General features: G+C 32.2%; 1 protein-coding gene across 1 annotated transcript in view; it reads left to right on the plus strand.

Annotated features, from left to right (window-relative positions):
• Positions 1–10922, plus strand: part of LOC124354416 (unconventional myosin-XV-like) — a 204000-nt gene extending 193078 nt beyond the window's left edge. The window contains 4 exon segments of the mRNA XM_046804850.1: positions 820–1024; positions 1638–1756; positions 2296–2479; positions 9249–10922. Of these exon segments, the coding sequence (XP_046660806.1) occupies positions 820–1024; positions 1638–1756; positions 2296–2479; positions 9249–9271 (531 nt within the window). The 3' untranslated portion in view covers positions 9272–10922.
• Positions 10923–13240: the final 2318 nt, after the last annotated feature.

The following is a 13240-nucleotide window of genomic DNA, read 5'->3' on the forward strand; positions in this document are numbered from 1 at the left end:
ATATAAATGATGAAGGATGCAGGACTCTTTTGGACATTTTCCGTTGTTTAGTGTTACTCAGTAACACTAAAATAATCAGTAATAATGAAAAAATAATCAGTAACACTATGTTGCAAGATCAGCATAAATAAATAAAGCATAAAATTAATGTTTCAAGTACATAGAACAGTTCTTCAAATTTCCAGGACTAGTTTGTTTAGGATGGTAACAGAGAGATTAGGTTACCATAAGTACTGTGCTCCATGGATACCCAAAGTTCTTTCTGAAGGTCATAAAACACATGAAGGAGATGCCACAATACAAATGGTATCAGTTTTGGACTTGCTTACGTTTTACAGTAATGGGGGTGAACCTATCCTTCACGAGATCGTGACTGGTAATAAAACATGGATTAAGTATGTGAATTGTGAAACTAAAGAGCAGTAAAGACTGTGGGACCATACAAGAAACCAACAAAAGCCAACTCAGCGTTTTGATAACTCAAAGACAGAGACACTAACTGGCTAAAGTTGCAGGTGGCAGAATTTGTTTGAAGAAGGCATTTCTAAGTTAGACAGAAGATATGGTAAGTGCTTGAAACCTAATGGCAATTATGTAAAAAGTAGAAGACATATGCAGTTTTCAAATGTATGTAATAAAATATGTTTATCTCATTGAATGTTTTTTTGATAATCTAACAGCGGTTACGTTTGTAACAAGTGTATTCTGCATTTGGTATTTGTGAATAAAGAGAGACATGAAAGGACATTGTTTTGAGAAAGGAAGAAGTATAAAAAACCTTCACCATTGATAAAACTATCAATTCTGTCATGTTGTCAGTACGAGGTGGCCAGGTTGGCTGCTCTGCTACACCGGGCAGCTGACATGACGCACGCCCCAGCCATGAAGGAGACCAAGTTCCTACTGCCCAAGCCAGCGTTGACACAGCGGGACATTAAGCCTGCCCAGTGGGTGCAGTTGGTACAGAGTAACTGGCCGGCTGTCCAGCCTCTCCACAGCATTCAGGCAAAGGCTCAACTTCTTGGTAAGTCACAAAGAACAATTTGATAGTAAAATTTATTGCAACTTTTAACGTATCCCTCTATCTGTGTTTTGAGTGTTTAAAAATTATACATTGAACAAATAAAGGGATTGATTGACTGGTTGATGTAGAAAGTAGTAGTTGTAAGTATTTCAGATCATTCTCAAATTTCAAAGCTTTGGTGCTTGGCTTATGTTAAAAAAGCACTACCACAAAAGTTGTGCTTATGTGAGTTTAGAATACCGTAATAAAAGGCTAAAAAAAGTGACAGTGACTCTCCTCAATGATTATGACAATTACTTCATTTATTACTTTCATTTTGTTTTTTGATTAATAACTAATAATCAACTTCAAAGGACAGTATGGAAATAGACTATACGAGTACGTGTTACATATAAATATTATTACTTGCAACACATGATTAATGGTTAGCAGTGTTAGCACATGGTTTTGTATATATCTTTAAACTTGTATGCTGTGAGTGAGGGATTAAATAGTCTAATGTGAATCTTTGTTCTGAGGAATTGAATTTTAATGAATGTAATTAGTAACAAGTTATAAAATAAAGATTGTTAACTGTGTACAATTTAACAACATTTATACTTTTCTATTCCAGAGCTACTCAGTAAATGGCCGCTGTTTGGATCTAGTTTCTTTGCAGTGAAACGTGGAGGTGATCAGCAAATTTTGGCTCTCAACCGCAACGGAGTGCATTTCTTGCACCTCATCACTCATGTGAGTTGTTTACCTCATTGTACAATGTTCTAGACCTGAGTTGGGCTTATAACAACTTATTTATTATGAACAGATACAAAAATTTCGGATACTTGCCATCGTTATATGTTAAACCTATGCCTTAGAGTGTTTTGGTACGTGAATAAGATTCCAATCCTCAAAACTAGAATACTATTTTTGTAACATGGAAAATGTCTGAAATCTTACTAACCTTTAAAATTATCCATCTTCAATATAAAACCAAAAAATAGTCATGATCATTTGTTCTAAAAATTATTCTCTTCCATTTAATTTTATGTGAGTCTTTAAATATAAAAATTTACATTTGTTATGACTTAAAGCTCAGTGCTAAAACTCTGTATTTTACTATCATGGGGTCTGAATTGAATAAACAGATATTGAAAATTACAGACCAATTTCACCTTGATGGTTTCACTTAAGCAAAAGTAGAATGCTTAATTCCATGTTTTAAAACAGGTGAATCTATTTTCCTCATAGTTTGGTTGAAAACATCTAATCCTCATGTTCAATATTTACAGGAGACACTGAGCAGTGTGCCGTATTCAGAGGTGATATCAACCCGTAAGGTGAGGGCCGAGTCAGGAACCATGTACCTGGAACTGAAGTGTGGGAATCTATTCCAACAACGGGTGGCAAGACTGCAGACTGACCAGGCTCACGAGATCACCCGTCTCATCCGGCAGTATATGAGTCTTCATAGACGTAAGCCTTCCAAGCCTTTACTTTATAGACAGAGATGACCTACCTGACTTCCCTCGCCTCCCTAAGTCTTCAGTATTTTAAAAATTAACTGAATCATCGAAATTCTGAACTTATAGTTGTATTATTTGCTTTACAAAAGTTTGCTATCAAAAATATTCAGAGTATTTAAAGTAACCACTGTTGCTCAAAGCCACAGCAACAAGATTTTTTTGTTTAGCTAGAATCTTGGCACTAATGACATTGCCACGTGAGTCAGTGGGCTTCTACATGGACAGTTTTCTTTTATGAGGCATCTGCTCTTTTTTTGTTCTCTTAGAACAAGAAGCTTAGAAATTGTACCTAGTCCTGAAAATGACCCTTACACTGCTTTTAGAGTGACAGGATATTCTTGATGGCTAAGGTTGGGGCCACCTCCTGTCGAGATCCATGAGGTAGAATTTAGGGCATGCTCTTATGTCTAGGCTAGCAAGAACCAGTCATCTCCCACAGTACACTAGACCTATTCAACTACCCTTGCGCTCCAGAATTTCACCATATGTGGTTAGTGGTATGCCGCTCGTGGACATCCATAAAGTTGGCCTGATTTAAGTGACACATTGGTTTTTGCTGTGTCCAGTGTGGGTTTAACTTGAAGGTATAAATCAACCAGAAGAGAACCCTTCTGCTCTTAGTCTATCTTTGCAAAAATAGCCCAGATGAAAATTATCAAATGTTATTCTTTATAATAATATAAAATTTAAATAGCTAAAAGAATCCAAGTTTCTAAGATGGTTGTTAGTACAGAGTGTGATTCTAATTGGTCAAATATTTTTTGAGTTGATCTTGTTCAGTAGAAGCGCTAGTCTACATTCACGTTTACATATTTTTGAACGAAATTTGTTTAGGGTTCAGGTGGTTTCAACGAATTCAGATTTATCAACATTTTTTTAAATATGAAACATAAAACAAATTATAATAAACGGAATTATAGAAATCTGGCCCAAATGTAAACTTTTGCTGAATTCATATTGTACTGTATTACCTAAATTTTTCAAGACTATACACATACCATTGTACTACTTTTGGTTAGAATCAAAGTACCAAAAACTGTACAAGAACAAAAGTTCTTGTCAACAACTCAAGAATACTTTTCAATTTACTAAAAAGTGTGTAAGATTATGTTTTGAACCACCAAATGTTTTTAGAATATTCTACAATATTTTGTCTCTGCGTTTATAATGGAGATATGGGATTTTAACTTTTACCATTCTGACATAAACTTATTTAATATATTTCTTTAAAAAAAAGTGTGACTAGTTTCAAGCAAATTAGTGTACTATTTTGGTAGTTATTATGATCTGAAGTAGTATCATACCCCATACATACATATATACTTTTGGAAAAAAGAAGCAGAGATCACATGTAATACAGACTATCCAAAATTATTGTTCAGACTTCAACAGGATGGTAATAAATAGGTTTATAGAAGACCTTTTCTTGTAATAATGATGTACACTGACTGTTAACCCTTTAAGTGGCGGTCATTTGTGGTCTCAGTGGCAGACCGTTTTCGGGTAAATTGCCGTGATCGTTAAACTTATTTTTAGAAAATATTGTCTAAGTGATAACCTAGCAACATTATTTTGTTTTCCTTATGAACTATAGAATAAGAATAAATATGATATTTGGTTCCTTATTTTTATTTTAAGATGAATATCATTGTAGATGTGTAAAGATTTTCTTTTAGAAAAAATAATTTTTAAGTTCTACTATTCCGTCACTTTGAAACTACTGGAGCTACAAAATAATGTCATATTCACAAAATATACACAATTTTATTTTAAACAAATTACTTCCTATGCATTTTTTCTATTTACAAGAACAAAAAAGTTAGATGGGAAAAACTAAATGTATGTACAAACTGTGGGTTTTTTTTTTTTTTTTTTTTTTTTTTCCGAGTCACTAGAAGGGGTTTGTCTTTTCCTCCCAGTAGCGTAGGGCCTATAATAGTGGCTTAGTTTGTCATAGCACAGTATATTTCGTAAATATAAAACAGGAATTGTCTTATCGCAAACCCCTCCCCATCCTCAGACAGAGGTCAAAGTCGAGCGGTCTAATAATAATAATAATAATAATAATAATTTTATTTGTCATGAAAATGTATTACATCATTGACAAAGTCATAGTATATTGCTTATTGTTAACCAAGTCAATACAATAGTCAATAAAGTCTTACAAGTAAATTAAATAAAATAAATAAAAAATCACAAAAATGACAGTACAAATTGTCAGTAACAGTAAACAAACACATTAAAAATCAATACTTTTGGTGTTGAAGAATTCATCTAGACTGTAAAACGGATTCTCCAACAACCAGGAATTATAACTTATTCTTAAAGATATCAAAGGGATATGAGCAATATTTTTTCTCCAGAAAGTTTATAAATTTTCCAAGATACTACAACATGACTGGTGAGGGTTTTGCTTAATCGAAAATGTCCAATTTCAGCATTGTTTCGATTACGCGTGTTGTGGTCATGAATTTTATGTTTAAAATTTAAACAAATTTGGATTTTTATGGATGTAAACCACCGAGTCATATATATACAAATTTAGAACCGTCTGAAAACGAAAATTTATGAAATGGGGTTTGCAATGCTCTCTGGTATCACACTTTTTTAGAGCCCTAATTGCCTTTTTTTGTAATACTAGTATTTCGGAAATTCTGGTGCAATTACCATATAGGACTAATCCATATCTAAAAACAGATTGGAAAAAGGCAAAGTAATGCGGCTCTTATATAATTTAGTGGTTACAATATCATTCAGTCTACTCAGAAGATAAATGACTCGTGAGAGTCTTTTATTTAGATAATCAATATGTGTTGCCCATGTCAAATTTCTATCAAGGTTGATACCCAAGAATTTAACTGAGTCTGAATAGCTTTCGTCCAATGACCCAGCAATATGCCTAAGAGTAAAAACAACATTTTGTTGTTTTGTCTTTATTTAGCAAAAAACCCATTAGCATGAAACCAGTTTGATGCATTTTTTAATGTATCATTTTGCCAACAGCTCCAGATCATGTACACTTTGACTGACATTAAAAAGTGTAGTATCATCTGCATATAATATGGTTTTCGAGTTAAGAGATAATGGTAAATCATTTATATAGATTAAAAAGAGTGGGGGACCTAGGACGGAGCCCTGTGGAACTCCCCACTCCACGAGGGCTTCTTTAGACCACTTACCATTATTAAAGACCAGTTGCTTGCGATTGTTAATATATGATTCAAAAAATTTAGATTAGGCCCAGAAAATCCGTAATGTTTTAGTTTAGATATAAGAATTTTACTACTATCAACACAATCAAAGGCCCTGCTCAAGTCACAAAAAGTAGCCCGAGCAAAGCCCTTGCTCTCGAAAGCTGAGTGAATTTGTCTAACTAATTGATCTAGAGCATTAAAAGTTGATTTATCCTTTCTAAACCCAAATTGTGAAAGGTTCCAGAAGTTATTACTTTCCCAGAAAGTAGTAATTTGCTTACAAAACCAATGATTCAATTAGCTTACCCAATACAGGAATTACAGAAATTGGGCGGTTAGCTTTGAGGTTGGTCCTTAGGACCCCTTTTTAAAAATTGGACATACTCGTGAAATCTTGAGTTGCTCAGGGAAGATACCGTCATGAAGCAGATGATTAATAGACACTGCCAGAGGTTCAGCCACACTACCAATAATACTTTTTAACAAATTGTTAGACATACTATATATGTCTTGACTATCAGAATTGCTCATTCCCCTGACAGCATCCAAAACATCATTTGAAAGTAACAATTTTCCATTTAAAATGTACTAAAGCTATCATTAGAGATTGATTCCATAAGTTCAACAAATGTAAAACTGGAATTAACAACCTTATTTTTAATTTCTTTTACAGATTCGAGAAAAAAATCATTAAACACATCAGGCTCAATATTACAAATATTTTGTTTGCTGTTTGCTGTATTATATTTAATTACATCCCAGGCAGCTTTACATTTATTTTTACTATTTTGAATGTACTCAACATTTTTAGCATGTTTTGCCTCATTTATAGAACACCTGTATTTACACTTCAACTCATAAAACCCCATATTTAGATGTATATTATCCCTGTTACATTTTCTTAATCTGTCCAAGAACAGTAGCCTTTCCTTCATGATAGCTAATTCAGTTGTATACCAATCCTGTTTGTATTTGTTTTTATGCTCTGTTCTTTTTCTATTTACCCTTTTAACAACTTTGTAATGATTAATTACTATTCAGTATAACATCAAAAAATTTTTAGTAAATAGTGTTGCAGAACTTTGCTTAGTATATTTCACTTAACAAGGACGGCCAATCATAAGACCTCCAGAAGTAAAGAGAGAGGTTTAATATTCTTTTTAGGTAGTTACCATGCTTTGAATACTATTTATATGTTGAGAGGTACCCCCTTGAGTCAACAAATCCGTCTTTTTGACATGCATTAACAAGTATCCCATCATGATCTGAGTAAGGAAACGATAAGGTAGTTACAGAGGAGACATATAAATTGTGATTTAAGATAAAAACATTATCTAGGCAATTTTTACCCCTGGTTGCATTTTTATTTCAAGGGGAAAAAGTTGAACTGTCTTAAAATGTTTAAAAATTCATTTGCAGTTTTGGTATGTTTTTTAATATCAAACTTACTATTTAAAATCACCCCCAATTATAATAGTGTAAAATTTCCAATTCATAATAAAATTTAAAAATTTCTCCATTACTAGCAAAAATTCCTGTGGATTGCCATTGGGAGAGTGATATACTGAAACTACAACAGTTTTACAATCATCTAGTATTGCAGCTGCTGCCTCAAAATTTAGTTCGTCACAAAACCTTGTTACATCACATTCCCTAGGCTTTAGTCTATCACTAACAAATATACAGGTTCCTCCTCTTATTTGTTTTGATCTACAAAAATCTGCAGCACAAGAAAACCCAATGGGATAAGAACTAATAATTTCATCTTTTGACATCCAGTGTTCTGTTAAGCAAACCACTGAAATATTTAAATTCAAGCAAGAAACTCTCCAAAAACAGAAACCTTATTCTTTAAACCTTGAATATTTAAGAAGATTATATTAAGGCTGATTGATTTTTTGTATTGTGCATGGCAGTGCTGTACATACAGGTAGGCTAAATACATTGTCCTGATCTATCAGGTGACAGAGATAAATTAATTTGACTTATATTAGTACTATTTTACAGTTGTGTTTAAAATATCTTGAACGACACCCTTACCGATCTCAACAAGCACAGCACTAGACACTTTAGAACCTATATTTTCAACCGCACTACAATTTTCACTTTCATTTTGAAATGCTGAATGTGTGAAAGGCGGCCTGAGCTGCAGAGTGGGTCATGGTCAAAGGTGTTGCTCTCGGTACGGAGTCTTCAACACGGCTGTCTGCTGACTTCTGTAGTTGATGGTATTGCAGAGAGATTGACTGTTTTAACTTTTTGATAAACTCAAGATGAGACATACCGTTTTGTAATTCTCCAGATCCTTCATCAAAAGATACAACTTTGATAATTGCTCCAGTGCGATGTTGAAAATCTACAAGTTTTTTAGCAAAATATTGTATTGGAACATTATCCCGTAACACAGCCCAATTGGAGAGCAAATAAGCTGTTTAAATTTTTTTAATTTGAAATCCTGTAGAAACTGTTCAAAGCTGTGCATCATAGTCAATCAAATTAGGCTTTTGGTAATGTCTAGTTTTCGTCACAAGACCATAAATAGTTGCTCCTTCAGTTTTTTGACATGTCAGCTGATTATTAATAAAGTCATTAGGTTGTGGTCTATTTAATTTTTCTCTGAAAACCACTGCCACGCCCTGAGTCATTTTAAACGTCAGCTGAAATACAGTGAGAGAAAGCCGTGTCAGCAGAGTTTTTAAATTCTTCTATGACATCAAACATATTACTTTCAACTAAATTAATTGGTAAGGTTGTATCCATTCTCTTCTCTTTATCCTGCTGAAAGATTGAAACTTATAGTGTCTGAAATTGAATACGCCAATTTAGTTCTTCCCCTGTTGGTCTAGTAGATAACATGACTACAGAATCTCACTGCCCGTTCAGCTGGTGCGCCGCATTCTTGTACTTTCGTGCCGAAGTGTCGCGATACGCGATAAACAATAATATACTGACAGTAACAGTACGCAAAACCGCCAAACAAAACAGTGACGAGACGAGTAGACAGCTGTTCTCTCGTCTGCCGCCAGGTCAAACAAAAACTCTTGGATTCATTTAAGCCAGCAAACATTAGTAACATGAATACACACTATACTATATGATATATATAGGAAATTTCATGGAGAATACGATAGTTCAAACTAGGCCTAAAAATAATGGATGGTTGCGGAGCAACAGCCTTAGATGTGAAGCGACGGCGCTTGCCATTTCGCGGCGGCGTGAATCATACGTCTCAGACGGCGCTTGCCACTTATAAGGTTAAATGAGTGATTGATTGGTTTTTTTAATTCAACTATACATGCTTGTCTTTGTACTAAAGCTGAAAAATTAACTAAGTATCAAAAGTACAAAACCCTTTTTAGAGTTTAAGTACTTTATTTGTGTAACTCAGCAGACAATGCTGCTGAAACATTAAAGGAAGAAGGGGAGTTGAATGCTAAAGACATTAGATTTCCCAATACGGTATTACTAAGCAGGTTTATCATGAATTGGGGCTGGCATATCATTTAACTTCTGTTTGTTTTTCAGAGCGGCTAAACGTGGACCACTGACAATTACCAACAACATCTTCACCATCTCTAGTTTTGCTAAGTTAAAATAGAAAAAATATATAGGCTTTTAACAGGTTATGAGAATTATTGAAATATAAATGAGAATTTCCTTTCACAGATAGTGTATTCGAAAGAAGACAGCACAAGGCTACTGACAGATAGGGATGGGGATAGATAGCTGAGATTCAGTTTCTGTTTCTATGCTATAATGACACAATAGTTATTTTCATCTTTAAACAAATGAAAACCTAATAGAACTTCCCTTAAACTAAACTGCACAGTTTTTTAAGATGATTTTCTTAAAGTACTCAAATTTTCATTACATTCATACTTACAGGTAGGAAAAATTGAACATTCTATCTTGTGCAAACTTTGTGAAGCATAATTGCTTAGTAGAAGTGAAATGCTCATAAAACTGATCTATTATCTTTTAATTTTATTTATTTTATTGGGCATAAATAAACTACAATTGGATCACGAACCTTGAATGTCTTTGAGTCTTAATTTAAACCCTTTCTTACAATTTTGTACCAATCATGGAATAGAGTAGAGTCTTTGCCTTAGCCACAAACTCTACAACCATTTAGTAAGAATTCTGTTGATCTTTACTCTCTTTCACTCAAATTATTTGTTTAAAAATTGTGATAACTATTCTGAATTGTCTGTTCTGGTATCCAAAACAGCCTTACAACAACACAAAAGCCATTCATTCTCTCTTCATGTGCTTACCTCATAATACAAACAAGTAGCAAACATCTCTTTGTAATCTAAAACTCCAAAAAAGCAGTGGAAATGAAATTCACATTTATATTTTAACAATTTTAAATTGCAAGTGGCAAAACATATTTCAACCAAATCAAAGAAAAATGCATGTGGTTGAGTTGTTTGTTAATTAAAAACACATAAGCAATTGTTCTCCTAAAAAACTATTAAAGTGACTTGAAATAAAATCAACTAAATTTACAAGTAATTATTTTATTGTCATTTTTAATCAACCAATACTTTAAGGATGTTTTACAATCAGATGTTATATCTTTTTAGTTATGTTTGCATATTTTGTTATAAATACTAATGTAAGTTTAAGTATTTTAAATTAAGACATTTTTAAGTGCCAACTTCAAGTTTTGTTTGTTTTAATATAAATATTTAATGTTTTATAAATTTGTATGTGTAGGATATTTTTAGAGAACTATTTTAGTGTAATGTATCTTTTTAAATGTTGAATAAATATATGGTTAGTTAAGTTATTCTGTAATGCATTGAATGATTATTGTATTTTAGTTGTTAATGTTCTCAATTTATAAATATGTAAATATAGGAAAGTAAGTGCTCAAAGAAAGTATATTATACAGTGCGCATTCACGCATTGGTTTTTATTGTTGAAAACTGTTTTTGTGAAATTACAAAAATTAATTACATTTATATATTTTTGAATAGCTTTTGTTTATTTAATTATTGACGTTTATATCCGTCCATTATATTTGCAATGGTGCTTTATTTGTGTCAAAGCAGTATTATTATGTACCATATCGAACAAAGTGCTACAAATTATCACTCTATATTGTGTACGATATCTCTAATAAATACGAAGTATGTATGTACATGTAAACCAGATGAGAAATTATATCTAGAAATAAACAATATTTTACTATTTTAATGTTTTTTCTTACACAAAATACTCTAGTTATAGCTATGTCAACATATTTCTAATTTTAGGACAAGGCCTTTCAAAATCAAAGATTCCATTATTAGGTGACTCCATAAATAAAATTATGAAATCTTTTTATTAAATTAGAGTGATTCCGTGGTGAAGTTTTTGAGCTTGTTGTGATTATGATGAAGACTCATTGATTTAAATATTATATCATGTGTTGAACTGTATTTCAATACAACTGTACGCTCCAACACTTAATTGATCCTCAGTCAACCTGTGAAAAAACTAAATTCGCACATTTTAACGAGCTCAAAACACTTCTTTAGAATAGGAATTTTTAAACCTGATGCTTTAAGGCAACCATGCAGTGCAAAACATGATTCAAGATCATACAAGTGGATTATAACATAAACATAAAGTATTAGAGTACATGTATTTTTTATTTTGTTTAAACAAATTATACTGATTGGATTTTTTCTATCCAAATTTGTCAACTGTTGCTGTGAGTTGTTTACTTTAAAAACTCACATTTTGAGTTACAGCATTGTTATTTTTTTACTTATTTTTCTTAACCCTTTTAGTGCCACAGTGACAATCTGTTATCATCAAAATTATGTACTTAAAATACCAATGAGATCATCTGTCATCACCATGTATTCTCAAGGTTTTAACGTTTGGCAATGTTTTGTTGGATATCATAAGCTGCCAGCAGTTTGTCCATCTCTTTCTAAAGGCAATTTTACACCGGCATCATGGATATCCGTGAAAAAATTACTTCACATATATTTTAATGAGGTTATTATTAATACACAAGTATATGTCTTTAGACATGTCCAGATATATCATTCGTGAAGCAATCAGCTTGGAATATCCAGTGGACGCACATGTGCAGTCAACTTCAACTGGTACAAACTGGGAGGAAATGACGGATTCACTACAAATCCTTCCAGTTACAGTTTAAATTGACATCCACAGATATTATCGGAAATCTCAGATTCTGGTGTGAACATTTTATACTCTATAACTTTTGAAAATAACTTCAGCTGTATAAATAAACTGTTGTTTTACTTTTTAGTGTTTATTTTTTTGAGAATGCAGGTCCAGCTACTAATTGGCTGTGTTTGAAAAAAAAAAACACATTTATTATGCACATTTACAAATATTTGTAAATAATGGAAAATTGCCAAATTTAAGATGTTATATTTATATACATGTATTTGTTTTAGACCAATCAAATGGACACATTTGATGCCATAAAAGGCATTTTCTCAATGTTAAACTCCATAAGGAATCTCAATACTTAGACTTTAATATCTATGTTATTAATGAAAATATAAAAAAAACTGCCAATAATAAAAATGTCATAAATTATGTTTACCAATAGAAAATAATAATGAAATGCAGTGTGTTTTATAAGAAAAAAACAAAGTTGACTGCCATATTGCAAAATGGTGGCAGTTTTTTATGTAAATATTTTTAAATGTCTCCAAAAACAAGATAAGGCTCCCCATTTAAGAATTGTTGTTAGATTTATAATTTACAAGATCACCATGGTAGACATTTAAAAAAGACAAAATGTATATAGACAAATAATATAATACACATACATATTATGTATAGGGAAAATGCTTAAGGTACAAAATAACAATGCTGTATTTAAATATTGTGGGTGTTGAATTTTGAAGAAAAACACATACAGACAGACATAACATCAAGCTTTTAGGACACATGTATACAGAAACATTTTACCTATATTGGTGTTGGTAACACCACCTGAAGTTTGATGATGCCTTGAAAACACATTACATATGCAAATGTAGAACACAAGACAATAACACCCCTTAATTTACGTTGCAGTATACATGTCTGCAAACAAGATAATTGCAAAGGCAATGTTTCTTGTCAATTTAATTTATTTATTTCAGTAATTATTGTTGAGTATAACAATAAATTTATCTTAGTTTGTTGTGCCTCACACTACTCAAGAAAAGTTTTCTTCTGATGTAATATTGGTTAATATGTATCATTTCTTAGTATCGGCTCTATCACTATTTTAGTGATAGTAATTTATCATCATGGCTAGAATTAAAGTACACACTAACATTAATTTAATTTGAATTGAATTGATATTACAAAATTTTAAATTAAACATTCATAAGAAAAAGGAGACTCTCATACATTGAGGAAGCTGTGTTATGAATGCCACACAGAATTGTGTTATTTTCAACCATTAATAAAATAGTGAATCCATTTGTTAAAGATGAGTGATTCTGATTGTCCTGTTTGATCCTAGATCTGAATGGCATTCATACTAA

Source organism: Homalodisca vitripennis, chromosome 2, assembly GCF_021130785.1.
Source record: "Homalodisca vitripennis isolate AUS2020 chromosome 2, UT_GWSS_2.1, whole genome shotgun sequence".
NCBI lineage: Eukaryota > Metazoa > Arthropoda > Insecta > Hemiptera > Cicadellidae > Homalodisca > Homalodisca vitripennis.